Source organism: Manis javanica, chromosome 1 (assembly GCF_040802235.1).
Source record: "Manis javanica isolate MJ-LG chromosome 1, MJ_LKY, whole genome shotgun sequence".
Classification (NCBI taxonomy): Eukaryota; Metazoa; Chordata; class Mammalia; order Pholidota; family Manidae; genus Manis; species Manis javanica.
The window spans coordinates 100,414,495-100,434,291 of record NC_133156.1 but is presented as its reverse complement, the minus strand read 5'-3'; the positions used below and the strand labels follow the sequence as shown (position 1 = coordinate 100,434,291).

The following is a 19,797-nucleotide window of genomic DNA, read 5'->3' as shown; positions in this document are numbered from 1 at the left end:
GCGGGGCTGGGTACTGTCGCGCTCTTTCTGACGATTCGTACATCATGGCGACGGAAGGTGGTAACCAGTCGCAGCTGAGGAGGAGAGGGCGCCGGGACACTGAGGAGCCGGAAAGAACGGAACTGAGCGAAAGAGAGCTGGCAGTCGCAGTGGCGGTGGCTCATGAGAACGAAGAGGAAAATGAAGAGCGCTGGGTGGGACCTTTGCCTGTAGAGGCAACGCTGGCCAAGAAAAGGAAAGGTAACTACGGAGATAGACGTGGGGCGAGTTGGAGTGCTGCGTCCCTCCCTGGGGAGAGTTCCAGCCAGACCCCAGAGCGGATGGTGTGTGATTGTGGGGCTGTGTACCCTCAGAACAGAGGGTCTCCTCGCTTCTGGCTACCCTGTACTTGCGTGTCTTCAGCAAACAGTGATTGGTCTGAGTACAGCGTTTTTTATAATATCTAACACTGTGAATCACCGATTTGTTTTAATAGATGCTAATACTTACGTGGTCAGCACCTCTCCTTTAATCCCTATAGCCGCCAGATGAGGTTGGAATTTCCAGCTCTGTTTAGCAGATGTGGAAGAGTATGGCTCTTTTTAAGGCTTTTTTATTCAAAAGTGGTGTTATGTTATGGGGCGCGAGAAGGCGGGGCATATTTAGAACCGTAAATTACCTTTAAAGTATGTAAGATAATTTCAATCTTTACTCTTCCAACCAGTGAGTTTTCTGACCTAGGAAAAGTTATGTAAGTTTTCTGAATCACAAAGCTTTCATCTAAAAACCCGAGGTCTAATTTTTCAGACCATACTCAGGATCCTGAGACCATGCATGGCCTGAAGTATTTTTCCACTAACGTGTAATAGTAACAAAATTTTATCAAATAAAAAGGATGGGGAAAGGTATAGATTAAATTTTCTTTTTTTTAAGAAGTTCTATGAGATGTTTTCCTTAAACATGTAAGACCATTAAAATGATCTTTCTGAAAACTCAAATCTTTATCACTCTCCCTACTTAAAACTCCTCAGTGATTTCTCATTTTCAAAACAAATTCTAGCATGAAATACAAAGCCCTTCATAGTATGATCTGTCCTTACCTCCCCAACACATTTCCATTACGTCCCTCTCCTAACCTCTTGTCATTCTTCTCTTAGTCTGTCCCCCAGCCATGCTAAAACACTTGAAAATGTGGCATGCCTTTTTTGTTCCCTGGATGCCTGCCAGGGTGTCATGGTTTCTCTATCTGGAATAATTCTCCTCAACCCCTTTCACTTGGTTAAGTATTGTGCGACCGTTAGCACTCAGCTCAGCTGTTACCTCCTCCAGGAAGCCTGTGACTTCTCGATCTGGACTGAGATTGGTCATAACTCTGAGGTGATAATTTATCACTCTGAATTTACAGATAGCCTTAAAATTTTACATACGCGAATTTTAAAGAGGCAGCTTTTTTGAACATGGTACGTTCACACCCTTAAAGTGCATTATCTTTTTTATTGTCACGTCTTTCTGTTAAGTGCTTCCATAGCAACTTTTTCCTCACCATACTTGCCATGTTTTGTAATTACATTATTTATTCATGTGATTGATGTTTCTCTCCACTAGGAGACTGTAAATCTGTAAGCACATAAGAGCAAGGATCATGCTTGTTTTGTTCCAGTGCTTGGTACAGTGCTTTGCATATAGAAGATGCTCAATATTTATTGAATGAATGACTATTACAGTGTTTATGCTCTTCTTATTTTATTGTATTAGAATGTTTTGCATGTCCTATTTATACAAATTAGTAGGGGAAATGGAAAAATCCAAAAATATCAAAGTGCTGATTAGTGTTAGGAGACAAAGATCTTACAAACTTAATATAGTTCAGGCAGAGATGGAAATTACTAGGTGTGACAATCTTAATTAGATATGTATTGTATTTAAGCCAGTCAATAGTGTATTCAGTTTGAAGAAAAAATTGAAATCTAAAAACGTGTGAAATGTTAGAAAAATGTCATTGAAGATTTTATATGAAAGGGCGGCTTTGATAATATATTTAGCTTCCTAGACATGCAGCCATCCTCGTTACCATGTTCTTTGGACATTGGACTTTTGTATTCCTTTTCAGAAAGACAAATGATTATATGGCATTACCTTTAATTAAACTGATAGTTTGCCAAGGATAGGCATGGAACTGTTAGTCTTCTTTACATCCATGTGCCTTGGAACCTATTTTGTTTTCAGTATATATCTCTTCAAAAGTGAACTAACAAAAGCAAATGGTCTGTTTATCAGGATTAAATTTAGCTGCATACAACAGAAAAACTCAAAATGACAGTAACATTAAAAAGATAGCACTATACTCTCATGTGTAAAAGAAGTCCCAAAATAGACAGTTTAGGATTGATTTGGAGGCTTCAAAAGGACCTAGGCTCTTTCCAGCATTCTCTCATAACATCATTAGAGTGTGGCCCTCATCTGTGTCCTGAGTGGTTATTAGAATTATAGTGCCCACATCCCAGTTCCACGCCATAGGGCTGAGGAGGGGTAGAAGGGCCTGTCTTTTCAAGGAGATTTCTTGACCATCACACCACACTTTCACCTTTATCTCATTGGCATATGGTCATACCTGATTGCAGAGAAGGTGAGAAAGATCGTGTCATAACTGGATGGCAATAATATGCCCTTATGGAAATGGGGTCTGTCACTAAAAATGAAGGGAAAATTAGTTCGTTGAACACAACTTTGAGTCACCTAGACAATACTTAAGAAAAACTATGAAACAATTCATCATGTTTAATTTAGCAATTCTTTATAGGCATGTTTATAGTCATCATTGGATTGGTCTATTAGATACATGAACAATGTCATTTTTATGAGTACAGTTGTTCATAGCTTACATAATGAAATCATTATTTCCTCAGATTACTACTCTTACAAATGTTTTTGCCCCTTAAAAAAAGTTTGAAAAGTACTCAGCTCTAAAAAAATCTAAACATTTTATCATGTTTACTAGTTTCAAACCCAATAACATGACTTCAAAGAGGATCAGGGCCTTAAAGATAAACTGAGACATTTTATAGATGACCACTGGCCTTTTATTACTTATTTAAATTAGCACTAATAATTGGATCTACATGGTTAGAAAGATGGTTATGAAATTTCATGAAACTTTTTAGGGTTTTCTTTTTTCTTTTTTTTTTTTAATAGAACCTCCACAGTAAGCCAGAACCATCAGTTCTGGGGACAGTTCAGTATCTACATAATACCTGACAGCCTGTCATAACTGACTAAAATAATGGTGCTGAGTACTGTAAATAGTAAGAGTTACAACCGAACAGAGTGGATTTTTTTCTTTACATGTGAATTAAGAGAAATGAAGGAAAATCTAGAAGAAAATATGAAAATAAAATTTAGAAATTTTTAAATACAAAAGTGTTTAGTTCCAATTTTTTTTTCTTTACTTTTTCCCCCTCAGTTCTAGAGTTTGAAAGAGTCTATCTTGATAATCTCCCCAGTGCATCCATGTATGAGCGCAGTTACATGCATAGAGATGTTATTACACATGTGGTGTGCAGCAAGTAAGTGTATCATCTTTTTTTAGTTTTTTACAAAATGCTTCAATTTTGAGGTGGACTTGTAGAAGTAACCTTAGGATATTATGGATTTCTGTTTAATTCCACAGGTTCTGTTAATAGGTTAAGTTAAATACAGGCTTACATGTTCTTTCCTGTATCATTCAAGGATTGCATTAGAAAAGACAAAACTCTCTAGTCTGTGTGGATATCTTTTGGAGATAAATACCAAATGGGTATGAAGTAGGTAGATCTGAGTTTCCTGGGAAAAGAGTGTATTAGTTAAGATGGAAGTGATTGGAAGTTGGCCTCTTCAGTACTATGGGGAAAATGATGAGAACTAAGACATTCTTGAAATGGCACAGGATCTTCAAAATAGGTGAGTAGGTATTTGGAGAAGGATAATAATAATACTAATGCTCTTCTATTTGTTGAGCTTATATTATGCCCAGATACTTTTTCATAAATAATCTCATGAGGTTATTTGAATAATAAGAACAATATATTCACTTATAGGTAGTACATAGTCTACATTCTGCAGTTAAGGAAACAGGTTTATAGAGGGTAAACAGCAAATGAAGCTTGAGAAAAAGGCAAGTACTAAATCCTTGGGGATTCTCTATGTCTTGTAGGGATTTTAGACCTGTGATCAGAAAAGTAACAACCAATTTTTTTCTTAAGACCCCTCTGTGGTTAGGTGAATGAATTCAAATAGGGCAAGAATGGATATAGAGAGAGTAGTTAGGAGGTTAGTATAGAAATCTGAATGAGATATGAAAGTACCTTGGATGATACTGACAGTGAGTGTCAAAAGAAGTGGATAAATTACTTTGCTCTTTGGACCAGTCTGTGCTTGGTCTCTTAGAGACAGTTTAAGATATGTTTAATTAAAATAACTTTATATTTCACTTATAGGATAATTCTGATCAAATATTAGCCATTTCCCTAGTCCAAAGTTGTCATTGTATCCTTACTCTTCCAAATAGACTATAAATAGAAATACCTGTTGATCATATTACTTCCCAGCACATAGGACTAGCATTGCTATCACTCTTTAATTGCTATTTTTTGTTCATTTTTTTAAACCCAAGACAGCAGGCCTTAATAGAAAGAATATAGGTTTTGAAGTTAGGCATATGTAATACTGAATGTTGCTTTCCAGCTATGGACCTGAGGCAAATACAGTTAACATTTTAAAGCTATTTCTTGATTTATAAAATAATGATAAAAAATACCCATCCTGATAGAGTTGCTATAAAGAGATTAACGTATTATGGGTGAAGTACCTGACATATTCTAGGTTTCAGTAAGAGGTTTCTATTTTTGCATACCTTACTGGGGATACTATTCTGTATAAAATCTTTTTGATGCTTTACCAAAATACCTTGGATAGGATACAAAACAAACATTGAATTTTACTGTATATGAAAGTAATATGTTGAGGTTTAATTATCAACTTCTGAAAAATAGTAACATTTTTCCCATGGAAAGACTGCCTTTAGGGTAATTTTAGCATCAAAGGACCTAGTAAATGCTGTTGAAATTTTTATTTCTTTGCTTTTCCTTTTCCTTTCCTTTCTTGCTTGTCACATCCTAGTTCAGTTCTCATCCTAACTCTTGGTATTAAAATGAGTATAGCAGCATCTGTTAAAATACTCAGAAAAGAGCTTGAAAATTTGCAATGTTCTATCTATTCTAATACAATGGTCTTCATAAAGGGGGGATTTTTTTTTTAAACCTATTATGACTGAAACAAAGATTCTTGAATGAGTGATTGCTTTGGGGGTACTGAGTGATTCATAGATCTGTTTTAGAAATTTATTTTGCAATTTTATATATGCAGGACAGACTTTATTATTACTGCCAGTCATGATGGACATGTTAAGTTCTGGAAAAAAATAGAAGAGGGAATTGAATTTGTTAAACATTTTCGTAGTCACCTGGGTAAGAATTTCACTTTTTTTTTCTTTTTGTGGCTTGCAAACTGTCTGGTTAAAGTTTCTTTTTAAATGTTTTGTTCTTTGAATCATGGATCTATTTCATTGATATTCACTAGACTTTTAATTTGATTTATTTTAATAGGAGTTATTGAAAGTATTGCAGTTAGCTCTGAGGGAGCATTGTTCTGTTCTGTGGGAGATGATAAAGCAATGAAGGTATTTGATGTGGTGAACTTTGACATGATCAATATGCTGAAGCTTGGGTGAGTCTTTTTTTAAGTTTATATTTTTTAGCTTGTGAAATATGTTTTAAACTAAACTTCACCATTTCATAGGTATTTCTAAACAGAATATATTAACATTCCAATAAAAAATGTGTCTTTGGATTTTGCTTTGGAAAATTAGGTATATCCTTGTTATGTTTGGAGACTGTGGTTTTTGTCATTTATCACTGGAGAAATTTGCAAATAGTATCATAACAAGCATTCATTATACCCATTTAATACTACTTAATAAATGAATGCAGATCAATCATATCTAATTACCTGGTACTTAAAATTAACTTTTTTGCTGTACTTATGTCAGTAATATGGTAGTGTGTTCTTATAAGGCTTATGCACATTTTTGCAATTGAGGTTATTTGTTGGTGATTTTAAATGTGGGAGTACACTGATACCCAAACTATGTGGTTAGACTGTACAGTAATAAAACTAGTATTTTCTTTTAAGCTTGTCTTTTTTAAGATAACATACTGAATTTATATACATCGAAATGAATGTCAGCTTGAAAGTTGTACCATTGTCAGAAACAGTTTTGGGACTTATCTTAGTCTGCTAAGGCTGCTGTAACAAAAGACCATGGACTAGGTGGCTTAAACAGCAGGAATTTATTTTCTCACAGTTCTAGAGGCTGGAAATTCCAAGATCATGGTTTCAGCAGGGTTTATTTTCTGGTGAGGACTGTCTTCTAGTTTTCACACTGTGTCTCTTTAGGGTTAGGGGATGGAGGAGGGAGTGATATCTCCCTCTTTCATTAGAAGACCATCTGCCTTTGGGATTAGTGCCCCACCCTTATGACTTCATTTAACCTTAACTACCTCCCAAAGACCCTACCTCCAGATACAGTCTTACTGGGGGATAGGACTTCAACGTATGAACTGGGGGGGAGAACAACAATTCAGTGCAGAGCAGGACTTCTTTGGAATTTCCTTCAAAACCAGTTTATGAGCCACTGAAGATCAGTCTTAGTATTTATTTTTTGACTATAAATAGAAATACCTGTTGATCATCTTACTTCCCGGCTTGGTTTCCCCAGACTATAACTATTTTTAAAAATCAAATCATAAATAATCTCATTTATCTTGTGAACATTTGAACATTTGCCACCTTTGAGGATACTGAAAGAGTGTTTTTTAGGCTTTGATAGAAATTCTAAAAGAAGAATCCCAAAAAGATTTTTGTCATCAGCACCATCATTGGAATAACTGTAATTTCTCAGACTGTCTACTTTGAAAGAGACAACACTCACACGTTATACTGATTAAATCTGTCCCAATTCTTTTACACTATGTTCATCAGGTAGCATGTTCAAAGCTTATAGTTTTAAGGTCATTATTAATAATGAGAGTATGATATCAGAATGTTTTTCTTTTGAGCATCGTCATAACTAAAATATTTTGATCTTAAAAATGTCAAGAATGGATTTCTAAAGAATACTATTACATACTTAACCTATTTTAAAGTAAGTTATACATAAACTAAGACATACACAGAAATCCAAAAAAGCAGTGCCCCAGAATATTTTAAGGTCCAGATCTAACTAGGTTTCCTTATCCCAAGAGAAGTAAATGCTCTGCTAAATATGCTGTTCTTTTCTTGTGGTTTGATAGGTCTTCAGAAATTCTTACCATTGCATTGATAAGATCAGAAAGAGAAAAAATAGAAACTATTCTTAGTTGTTTCTCCTCATTCTACATCTCTGCTACTTTTGAGCAAGGAATTAGAAACTAGCTAAATTACTGGCTAGGACATTTTTTGGTGGGGAGGAATACTTACCTGTTATATTGACCTCTTTTTTCCCCCTCAATTTTTTACTATTTTAGCTATTTTCCTGGACAGTGTGAGTGGATCTTTTGCCCAGGAGATGCCATATCTGCAGTTGCTGCTTCTGAGAAGAGTACAGGAAAAATTTTCATTTATGATGGTCGAGGAGATAACCAGCCACTTCATATTTTTGATAAACTCCATACCTCACCTCTTACTCAAATACGGCTAAACCCAGTTTACAAAACAATAGTGTCTTCTGACAAATCTGGAATGATTGAGTACTGGACTGGGCCTCCTCATGAATATAAATTCCCCAAAAATATAAACTGGGAATATAAAACTGATACAGATTTATACGAATTTGCCAAGTGCAAGGCTTATCCAAGCAGCATGTGTTTTTCACCTGATGGGAAGAAAATAGCTACTATTGGTTCTGATAGAAAAGTTAGAATTTTCAGATTTTTAACTGGAAAACTCATGAGAGTCTTTGATGAATCACTAAGTGTAAGTGCAATATAAATTTAATCAGATTTTACTGTTCTGAAAATGTCTTTTTTGTCTGTTACTTAAAGGTATTTTTTCTAGACAAACATTTAGATTGGTTATTTTCCTTTAGCACAGTAAAGATCATTCAACTCTCTGCTCTCTTGCATTGTTGCTTTTCAAAACTTTCCCCTAGGTTTACAAAGTGGTATCTCGTGAACCACTCACTCAATTTATATGGTTGTTTTTGATCTGTTTATAAGCTCATCCTCTTATGGTCTTTGAAAGTCATTCATTCTAGGCCCCATTCTCTTCTCACTCTATTCACTCCTGTCTGTATGACTTACCCAACTTTTTATTATGAACAGACCTGGTACTGCCCTTTTTTTTGTCTTCACAAATGGCACCAATATCCATCTACTTGCACAAGCCAGAAACCTGAATCATTCTTTAGTCTCCTTCCCTACCCCTCTAGTTAATTCATCATGAGTCCTGTCAGTTTTACTGTCTATATACTTTAAATCCATCCAGTTCCTTGCATCACAGTTCTAACTACCCTAGTGTGGGATCTTTTGCCTGGCCTATTCATGGCCTACTCCTATATCTGGCTTTCTCCTAATTTGTTATCCATGTTACACCCAGAGCAGTCTTTTAAAAGCTGCTGAAGATATCTGAAGATATCACCTTTGAACCTTTTAGTGACGTCATGGTGTTCTAAGGATCAAGATCAAAATCATGGCCTGCAATTTTGTGGCCCCTGCCTACTACTATGACTACTGTAAATTACCTTTTTCCCTGTCTCTTACTCTAGCCATTTAGGATTTTTGGTTTCTTGAACATGCCTCCCACCACAGGGCCTTTACACAGGCAAGTCACCTGCCTGGAATGGCCCCTCCCAGTCTTCCCATTACCCATTACTTATTGAACTGATCCTTCAGGTCTCAATTAAAGGGTTACTTCCCCAGAGAATTTTTCACCATTCATCCAGTTTAGGACAACTTTTGTGTGACTATCTCTCTTTTTTTTCTTTGATAGTATCTGATAGAGCCTTATTATTTCATTAATGTGTGTCAACACCCAGTACACCAAACTCTGCAATCCATGGTTCTGTATGTTTTGGCTCATGATTATATCTCCGGCACTAAGAACAAAACATAACACATAATTATTGCTAACAAGAATCTGTTAGAACATGTAGTTGTAGAAGTAGAGTTTTTGTCCATGCAAAGTTAACTAGTTTTTGTGGAAACTTGGTTTTCATCAACTGTTTCCATCAGGTGGTTCTCCAATTGCTAATGGTATATTAAGTCATCTGTGAGTCTATGGCTTAAACCTTTGTAGCAATGTTTATTGTATGACTGTGTCAATTCTATAGTCTCAGTAGTAACCAATTTATGTTAGACTCCCTGCATTAAGCTCTTAAAAAACTGTCACTTTTATTAGTGACAGTCTTGTTTGGTGGCAAGTGGTAGTTAAGTTGGACAGATTATCGTCCGAAGTAATAGGAATCCAGGTAAATATGAAGATCTGTTTGCTAGTTAAATCATCCTCATGACTCATTTTCTTGTTGGAAGAGAATAGCTTTCCACTGTGCTTTTAAGAAAAGGAGAAAACTTTTTTTGTGATGTTTTTTTCTACAGTAGTGTCTGGTAACTAGATAATAGTTCCAACTCAAATATAACTTAAAAACTCTTAACCAGCTTGTAACTCTTCTAAGATGCCTTAGGAAAAGACATATTTATAAGAGTCTCGATGTAAATCTCTTAACACATACTCTCAGCTGCTCAATCAGTCTATTTTTTCTTTGTTGTCTTTAAACATTTGTTGAAGTGATAGGGCTGAGGTAATAAGGTCATTAGTAAAGCTTATGACAGAAGTTGAGATTGAAAATGAGAGTTTATAAGAAAAAAAGCCAAATGCCAATTACTTGCAAAAGTAGTACCTACTAAATGACTAGAATCTCAAAGTTCATGTTAAGGGGGGAGCTGCTAAACAGAATCCTACTTTAACAAACAAGAAATTTAATTGGATGGTATGAAGTTGTATCTTTTAGTATTTATTAACCAGGATTGCTGTATATGGCCACAGAGTTGTGTATCACAGAGCTTCTGCTATTAAATAAGTTGAAATACTATAAAAAAGATACTGATGTGCTTACCAGGTTGGATTAACATTTAAGAAATACTTATATGTGGGCTGATGGCCATCTACAGACAAGGCTTGAAAATGAATCTCTAGCAAAAATGATCAGGTGCCTTGCTATAAATATGTATCCCAGCATCCAGGTTATTTCTGGCTTGTGAATAAGCGATATGTCAGCCTCAGAGACTAGACAAGAAACCCTAATGACAAGGCTTTTCAGCTGTTATATAAGACTTTTGCTTTATGTTGTTCCCTATCACACATACCTTCTTTTAACTTTTGGAGTTGAGTATATTGTTGCTCTTTCTTATCTAGAAAGAGTGGAGATTTCCAGTTACGCAAGCATGAAAAAAGTAGTAGATGGGACAAAAAAGCCTGTCTTCTTTTCATCTTCAGTGGGAAGTTACTTCTGAATTCTGCTACTTGATGCCCCAAATGTCTGCAGAACTGAAAGTAAAATCCTAACTTTGGGGAGGCTTGTAGTGTGAGAGTAGAGTACACAGTAATTCAGATGTGACCTCCGTCTTGAAAAGTGCATATTAAATATCTAAAGAAAAGTAAACCAAGTGTCTAAACTAAAGAGCACTCATCTATTCTAAACCATATTTAACTAGTGATAATCTAATTGTAGTTGTGCTCCATGGCAGAATAACTTGAAACCTTAACAAAATATCATGAGATTAGTGAAGTAACAAGAATTCATTCAACAAAAATTGAGTGCTTGTTATATGCCAGGCCCATGATCCTGATACAGGGACCTTGCAGTTTACAGCTGCATTGTCCAGTACTGTAGCCACTGGAGCCACATGTGGCTATTGAGCATTTGATGTGTGGCTAGTCCAAATTGAGATGGGCTGAAAGTTTAAATACAGGATTTCAAAGACTTTACAAGAAAAAGTAATTTATCTGAATTTCTTATATTGTTTAAATGTTTAAATTACGTTTTGGATATACTGGATTGAATAAAACATTAATATTCATTTCACCTGTTTGTACTTTCTTGTAGCTACTAGAAATTTTTTAATTATATGTGTAGTTTACATTATATTTCTGTTGAAAAGTACAAGTCTATGGCTTATAAAAGGCAGCAGATATACTGTTTCTGAAGAGAAAGCAGTTGTTAACTAAATGGCTTTTTTAAAATTAGAAGAGCCCAGTTAATGTAAACACTGTTTTTTATTATTGAACTTACTGTTTATTTCCTGCTTCTAATGTTTAGAATCCTCCTTTAGTAGATATATAAGGACACAAACTGTCAGTGTGTACTCTGTGTGTGTCCTAATGTGTACTCTACTTCTACTTAAATTCATACTCCCTGTATCATGTAGCTTTTTTAATAAATTATTTGTTTCCTAGATGTTTACTGAACTGCAGCAAATGAGGCAACAGCTACCAGACATGGAATTTGGCCGACGAATGGCTGTAGAGCGTGAGTTGGAAAAGGTGGATGCAGTAAGATTAATTAATATAGTTTTTGATGAAACTGGACACTTCGTGCTGTATGGAACAATGCTGGGCATTAAAGTTATAAATGTAGAAACAAACCGGTAAGCTTTAATATGATGTATGTTTTTTAAAAAGGCATTTGTGGGGAACCATTTCTTCCTCCAGAGAAACAATGGGAGTTTTGTTTGTTCCAAGACAAATGGGATAGTCCCAAATGTCTAAACTTAACCAAATGTTTTGACTGGATTTTTCTGTGGTCTTTTGGTTGTTTATAATCTTATGTAAAAAGTTTCCACTCATGTTTGTAGAAGAAATGGAAAGAAGATATGCATAGTTTCAAGTTTTTTTTTTTAACAAGTTTCAATCTGTCTTTTGCTTATTGATTTAAATTAGTCTGGTTCATGTTAAATGTTGCCAAATATTTTAACCACAGAATTCAGCATTACATCCTGCTAGACATAAAATCAGAAGTTAAAATGCATGAAACCACAATAAGCCTTTTGTGCAAACAGTCCATTTGGTCTTAGTACAAAATGGCTACAATCAGATGTCACTGAATGTAAATGAAAAGACCTTAAAGTATATTTAAGGAGAAAAAAACCTGTGCTGTACACTCTCACATGTAAACAAATTTAATAGTTCTTGGCAATATAAAATCTTTGAAAGCTTGCAGAAAGATTAAAATAATAGGAATAGGTTAAAACTGACTGATTATATTTTTTTGACCTGAAAATTACAGTTGCTACCAATTTAAAATAATAAGGGGTAAAGGTAGAGAAACCTTAGAAACCTTTCACTAGTTATTCTATACAAAGATAAAGGATAGTTGATTCCTAGTTTTTATCAGAAATGCTGTTAAACTTGGAGTTAATTCTGATGATTTTATGGTATAAAACATTGTTCTGTTTTCCAGATGTGTGAGGATCTTAGGCAAGCAAGAAAATATTAGAGTGATGCAACTGGCTTTGTTCCAGGGAATAGCCAAGAAACATCGTGCTGCAACTACCATAGAAATGAAAGCTTCTGAAAATCCTGTGCTTCAAAATATTCAAGCTGATCCAACAATAGTCTGTACATCTTTCAAAAAGAATAGATTTTACATGGTATGTGGAAGACTTAAGAGATAGACCTTAATTCTTCCAGTTTGGTTGGAATTTTATTTTCTAAGCTTGTGCTTTCAACTGAAGAGAATGTTGGCAATAATAGCAGTCTTTCTAAACAACCGTAATACTATCTTACAACATTAATATTGTAGAATTTTTTTAACTAAGGTTTGATTTTAAGTCTTTCTGTACTGTTTTCCATCCTGTTTTGAAATTTTTCAACATGGCTTCTACAACTATATGCTAAGATGATATGATTATGTAATAATTGCATCCCAAATAGTTTTTGCTCTGGGGTGTTAAAAATTCTTTTGTTTTTTTCAGCTTTTACTCTTGAACATATCTCCCCTAACTTGCATGCTTCCCTCTTAAAACATGTTTCTTTTTTTAACTTGTAATTCCATTGTAATGTTGCTACTAGATACCTCTGTCCTTTCATTCTATCCTTCACACTGTAGTCAGAGACTTTCTAAGACCCAAATGTCCTTCTGTGCCAAAAATCCTTTAATGACTCCCCAGCTATCTACATTAACTTGCCTTTCTATCTTATCTCTAATTTTAGTTCATTGGGCTTACTGATCTTGATCCCATTGGCAATAGTTGTGTTTTTTTTTCTTTACCTCTCTGTACTTGCCCAGGCTGTTCCATCTCTGCCACATAATACATCTCTTCCCAATTCCTACTCATACTTTAGGTCTCAGCTTGGAAGCCTTCTCTACATCAAGCTGGGTTAGGTATACCTGCTTGTGTTATGTGTCACACTTTTTGGAATAATTTACTGATTTTTTAATTTTTTTGTCTCTGACACTGCCATCTCCTCCTCAAGATAACATAAAATCCATAAATACAGGTCATTGTTTTCTTCACTATTAAATCCAACAAGTTTGGCAAAATGTCTGGCCTGTTACACTATTCTCATTCATTCATTGATACATTGTAAGCACCTGTGATGCTGTAAAGGTTAAGAGCATTTGAAAATGTAGTAGAAATTTCCCTACCCCAACCAAGCTTTTTAACCTAAAATGGGTACATTCTTCTAAGATGAGAATTTTGCTGTTGCTTTAAAGTTACTGCTAAAATTTTAGTAATTAAAAGAAAATAATTTTTAATTTTACCTATAATTTAACTGTTTTGAAGATAAAAATTATTTAGAAGAGAGTGCTTGGTACATATTACAAACATTTATTAATTTTCCATATATTTTATTTAAAATCTTTATTTTCTCTTTTCTTTCCCCAGTTTACTTTTATGTTGATTAAGCTGTACATTTTCCTAGTAAACGTTGAAGAACAAAAAAAAATGTCACTTATTGTGCATCTTTATACATTTTCATGTTTCAATTTCCAGTTAACTTTCCGTTTTTTTAGATGTATGCATTCATAAGCAAAGCTGAAATGGTATACATGTATATATGTTTTGTATTCCTTTTTTCAAATCCAGAATCAAAATAAATCTTACAAAATTTGAACTTAAGTAGTTCTATATGTGAGCTAAAGATATTTTAAAATTCATATAATACTACAATGTAGTATTATATGCCATTCCTTTAAAAACTGGTAATAAGGTCCAGGCAGTAACATTCTAGTTTGGTTGTTTCTGTATTTGGAATCTATCCAAATGGACCAGGAATGACATTAGGTAAGACAGAGCCGGGGGCACTAGCTTTACCTTCCTGGAACTCAGTTGGCATCAGGTAGAGCTTTCTTGGGAGGAAAGATTTCTACTGAGAGTCAATAAAAGAAACAGGCCTTTAGAAATCCAGACTTTAACAACTGAGAGGTTTTTCTCAGTTCTCTCTATACCCTGAGGACCCTCAAATTTCTACAACTTCACTCAAAGTTTGCATTCTTTCTCCCAAGTCTCAAGGTTTAAATGGATCAGACAGCTCTGCAAAAAAAAAAGGTAATATCCATTACTGACTCATCTTTGAATCCTTATCTGCCTAGCACCAGGTTCTGCTCATAGTAATAAAAGCAGTTTTAATATGTATATGGTGCCTTCTTTAACTCTAAGCACTTCACATTCTTTCTTTTAATCTTCACAACAGACACCATTTTGAGATAGTTGTTATTATACCCATTCATGAATGAGGATATGGAAGAAATGAATTTACTTTCACAAAGTCACATAAATAGTAAGTAGCAAAGCTGGAATTCAAACCCAGGCAATCTAAATAGTAAAAAGTAAGCAACAGGTAGCAGGTTAGGACACACTAGAAAACAGAAGCAGAGAGCTACCTCCAGTAAAAATGCATCTTATTAAATGACTACCCAAAAAAGAAATCCCATTTGAAATCACATATCTTCATTATATGGATTATTTTCATATTACACAAGTATGAAAATAATTTAACTGCCTTATATAAAATGCTAGAAAGTGACACCTGAAATAAGGATTTATTTTAATGTGAATTCTTACTCAACTACTTCATTAGAAATAAATTTTCATGTTCATAAATTTTAACCAGATGAAAAATTTTATTCATTCAATTCACTTACTTTATTTTCCTCCAGTTTACAAAACGAGAACCAGAAGATACAAAAAGTGCAGATTCTGACCGAGATGTTTTTAATGAGAAACCTTCTAAAGAAGAAGTTATGGCAGCTACTCAAGCCGAAGGGCCTAAACGAGTCTCAGATAGTGCCACTGTCCACACGAGCATGGGAGATATTCACATCAAACTTTTTCCTGTTGAGTATGTACTGTTTTTGATGTCTTAAATTTATCAGTGTAAATGTGTATGTTTGAAGAAACTATGAACCTTAAAAATCTTGTTATTTTGACTTAAGGGATTTTGAAGAATTGAAATGTTTGATAGGGCATATATCCTGAGCTTTCTTATAACTGTTCCACTAGAAAATGGGCACATTTTATACAGATATATACATAAACAGGTTTTTTATTATTATTCTTATTAAGACAAAGTAAATATTGGCTATGAAAGTGTTAAATGTGAACTGTTGAATCATACACAAATGTATATTACTAATAAATGCACATTCCAACTTTACATTTTGTTGCTCACTTACTGTAACTGGCTTTCCTCTCAAATCAAAGTCTTAAGAAGAAGATAATGATTTTTCTTTCCTAGCATTTGCTAGACATGTTACCTCTTCTTTAGTTTCAGTAGTTAAAAAGTATTATGGATAATTAAAAGTTTGCAGAATGAACATACAATACCAAATACAATAGAATGTCTCACTATTCTGGATCCAAAAGGTAACAAACATCTTTTACAACATCTTTACCTAAATGTATTTTGAATACAAATGCCTTATCATATCATACCTTGCTACTGAACAGTGAACTAGGCAGTTCTAGACTCTTGGACCATCTCAAGTGCTCAGAACCCATGCACCCATTACGCCTGTGCCCTAATGTAGTTGGTGCAGGATTCTCTTGATTCTCCCTTCTGTTCCCAGCTGTAAGAGCTATTGGATTATCATATTAAATCATAAATTAGTGAATATTTAGGAAGCTTCATTTTCTGAGTGTGATATATCTTAAGGTGCTATGGTTATATTTTTTAATTGCTAAATGACCTTGAAATCTAAATACTTTCAAACTCAAATATAACAGCAATCATAATAATCTAAAAGTACTAACAAAAAGAATATGTTACTGCTTACATATGCCCTTTCAACTCTTCCTTGTCCTGAATTAGAAGAGGTTATGAAAGACTGTCTTTCTAAACATTCAGAAGATACTGAAAACACCTTTAGGAAGCAAAACTGCAAAGAGAACTGTTTTGAGATGCTGAAATAGATCTCCCATTTTTAATATATGTCTTACTAGGTGCCCTAAGACAGTGGAAAACTTCTGTGTTCACAGCAGAAATGGTTATTATAATGGGCATACATTTCACCGTATAATTAAGGTAAGTTACTGCAAATTTAATATGATTTAAGGAACAGTACGTTACTGTATAACAAAAGCAGAATAAACATAAGGAATCTTATTCTCTCAATTACTAGTGAATTAAAAAGGAATAGGGAAAAATGGACTGTGGAACCCAAAAAAAGAATGGGTGGTCATGAAGATCAGATCTACAAAGACAAGAATAATAATGCAGTTACCTTTTTAGAAACACTGCAACAATATGTTGTCAGCAATTAAATCAAAAGGTCAGATAATGAATAAAAGGTCATGCTGAGATGAAAAACAATAGAGCAGAATGAACTCAGCCCAGATTTTATTGAGCTGCATGCCATAAAATGGATGTGGTAATTGGCTACTGACAGGTGAGAAATGGAAGGAGAAATGTTTGGAGAAAAACTCAGATTTCAGGATTCGAAAGTAATTACTGAAATGACTCACCAGGAAATCCATAGTGTTTAGGGAAAAGGAGAAAAGAAGAGTGGGGCAATTACATAACACCCGATATACTATACAGATCCTAAAACTTATTTACACTATTAATTGGTTTTAATTAGATTATTGGGAAAGATAGTACATGTCTATATATAAATGAGAAGATCTTTGCATTTTGGTTTCAACCATTGAAATAAGGTAGCAATGGAAGTACATCATCCAAATTAGAGCACAACTTACTAAGAGTTTAATAAAACTGCTTTACAATAAAATGACTGTTAAGACAGTTTAAAATTCAGAATACAAAGAACTCTTGACAAACATAAGACTCAAATGTATTCATATAAAAAAAGGACTGTAATATGTTTTTTTGTATACTTTCTGTTAAGGGCTTCATGATTCAAACAGGAGATCCAACAGGTACTGGTATGGGAGGAGAAAGCATATGGGGAGGAGAATTTGAAGATGAATTTCATTCGACATTACGACATGACAGGCCATATACACTCAGCATGGCCAATGCTGGATCGAATACTAATGGATCCCAGTTTTTCATAACAGTAGTACCAACGGTAAGTAGAAGAGCATGTCTATAAGCCAAAGATCCATTGGTTATAATCTAAGACAGTGAGGTTTAGTAGGAGAGAGCGAGCTGCATTAATTTGAATTTAAGCCAATTTTGCCATTACTAATTGTATAATCCAAAGCAAATTATTTCACCTCTGGGCCAATTCTCTCTTTAGAATTGGGAAGATAGAGTATATGAACTCTTGTTTAGGACATTTCTTTTTCCACATTTTTACATCTCTGAAATCAGAATGCAACCCATAATCAATGGCATTGTAAATTTGATGAAATATAGTATAATAATATCTAGTGCTATTGCTGTGTAGTTCCACAAAATTATAAACTTTATTGTTTGGAATTAACCACCAAGCAATGAAGGAAAAAGTTACACTTACTATCTTCTAGGAATATAGTCTCATATAATATTCACAGTACTTCCAGTATCACCTAAAAACTTACGAGGAAAACAGTGAGATACTATTAACTTAGCAAAGGTCAAGTAGCAGAGCTATCATTTGAACTCCCATCTTGAGCCAAAGCACATGTTGTTTAACCTGTTCCACACTGCCTCTGAGTTGTCCAGATAGGATTCCTACAGGGGAATTTAAAGCCTTAGTCATAATTCTGTAAGCCATACAAAGAAACTTGCCTTTAACAAACATCTAGTTCCCTTTGGTCTGAAAGATGCAGATATTTAAACATTATACTGTGCTTTTATATTTTTTCTTATAAACACAAGTCATCAACGTTAAACCTAAGTGAAATGACTGTACATCTTTTTTTTATATTAAAGTGAAGCATAAATTTAAATTTTCTTTAATTTGCTCACCCAGAGGGTGTGATTTAAGAAATCCAGGTTTATCAAGATTTTCCATTTGTCCTCCAATACAGCCTTGGCTTGATAATAAGCACACGGTATTTGGAAGAGTGACCAAAGGAATGGAAGTTGTACAAAGGATCTCCAACGTCAAAGTCAATCCCAAAACAGATAAGCCCTATGAGGATGTCAGCATCATAAATATTACTGTCAAGTAAAATAAGAATTGTTTTACAGTATGTGTAAATAAAAATGCACATATATTAAACAGGATTATTTTACATTACGAAGCTCTGAAGACTTGCTGAACATATATTTCAAAGATGCAGTATTATATATTTGTATTTTCATTAAAGGCCATTTTTTAAAATTCTGATTTTGATTTTTTTTTGCAGTATTTCTCATCCTAGGAGACAGTAAAATTGAAATGGATTAAACTCTGGCAAATAGCACTCCATATATGTAATTTCTCATGAGATTCAAAACCATATTAAATAATGAGTGGTATGCATTCGATCCTTAAGATGTTTAAGAACATGCCAGGTAATCTGTCCTTGTATTTCTTTAGACCCACTAGGAAGGTTACCAGGACCTGAGAGAGTAACAAGCTATTTCCTATCATTTACAAGTTTCATGCCAAATAATTTTGTCTTTTGATCATTGACACAGTGGTAAGTTAGTGGTAAAAAAGTTCAACAAATAGGGAGTCCCGTTGGTTGAACGTGATGAATTCCTTACCAGTTACGAAATATTCTTTCAAATATAAGAATCCAAATAAATGAATACCTGAGTCTTTGGTTTTATGTACAGATTCATTTATTATTTTCACATTATTTTTCTAATGTAACTAAATAATTTTCCTGTTCTCAGGTCATATCTTACCTTATTAAATATACCATCAAGAAAGTATATATTGAGTAAAAATTTTAGTATCTAATAATGGAAAGATTAATAGAAATTTGGAGCAATAAAACAATGAGGCCAAAGTCTTGTACTGATTTCATTTCTTCTTTTACCTTTATAACTTTATATAATAAGAACCATGGCTTTCCAGAAAGAAACCACTAGTTTCCAGACAGATTCTTAAAGAAGTTCTGGGAGAAACATGTTCAACAGACCTGTTTGGGGAATTCACATTCTTACACTTGAAATCTAAGTTTACATTTTTTCTTCTATTGATCTGCAGGATTACTTCCTTTATCCATTTTGCACCACAAACCCTTGTGTAATAGAAAGTGTTTTGTGCTGTGTTAATAGTCATCCTTTTAAAAAGGAGTACTTAAAGTTGGACATAAAATTACTTTACACTCTTAACATTTACCTTTTCTTCCTAATTTTAGGTGAGACTTTTCTACAAAACAATTTATTCATTCCTAAAGGCTTAATCCTAAATCCTGTATTTTAATC

The 19,797-nt window shown here is 34.1% G+C and overlaps 1 protein-coding gene across 2 annotated transcripts; it reads left to right on the top strand.

The window, feature by feature from the left end:
* The first annotated feature begins 15 nt into the window (after positions 1-15).
* On the top strand, positions 16-18,760 carry PPWD1 (peptidylprolyl isomerase domain and WD repeat containing 1). Of its 2 annotated transcripts, XM_017672720.3 has the most exons (11): positions 16-240; positions 3,440-3,542; positions 5,380-5,480; positions 5,619-5,739; positions 7,578-8,025; positions 11,503-11,693; positions 12,506-12,695; positions 15,209-15,390; positions 16,491-16,572; positions 17,396-17,578; positions 18,465-18,760. In XM_017672720.3, exons 1-11 carry the CDS (start codon positions 45-47, stop codon positions 18,606-18,608), a joined length of 1,941 nt encoding a protein of 646 aa, XP_017528209.1. In that variant the 5' UTR covers positions 16-44; the 3' UTR covers positions 18,609-18,760. The 2 variants fall into 2 exon arrangements, with proteins under 2 accessions (XP_017528209.1, XP_017528210.1); XM_017672721.3 differs by lacking the exon at positions 3,440-3,542 and having other exon boundaries at positions 58-240.
* The last annotated feature ends 1,037 nt before the right edge of the window (positions 18,761-19,797 follow it).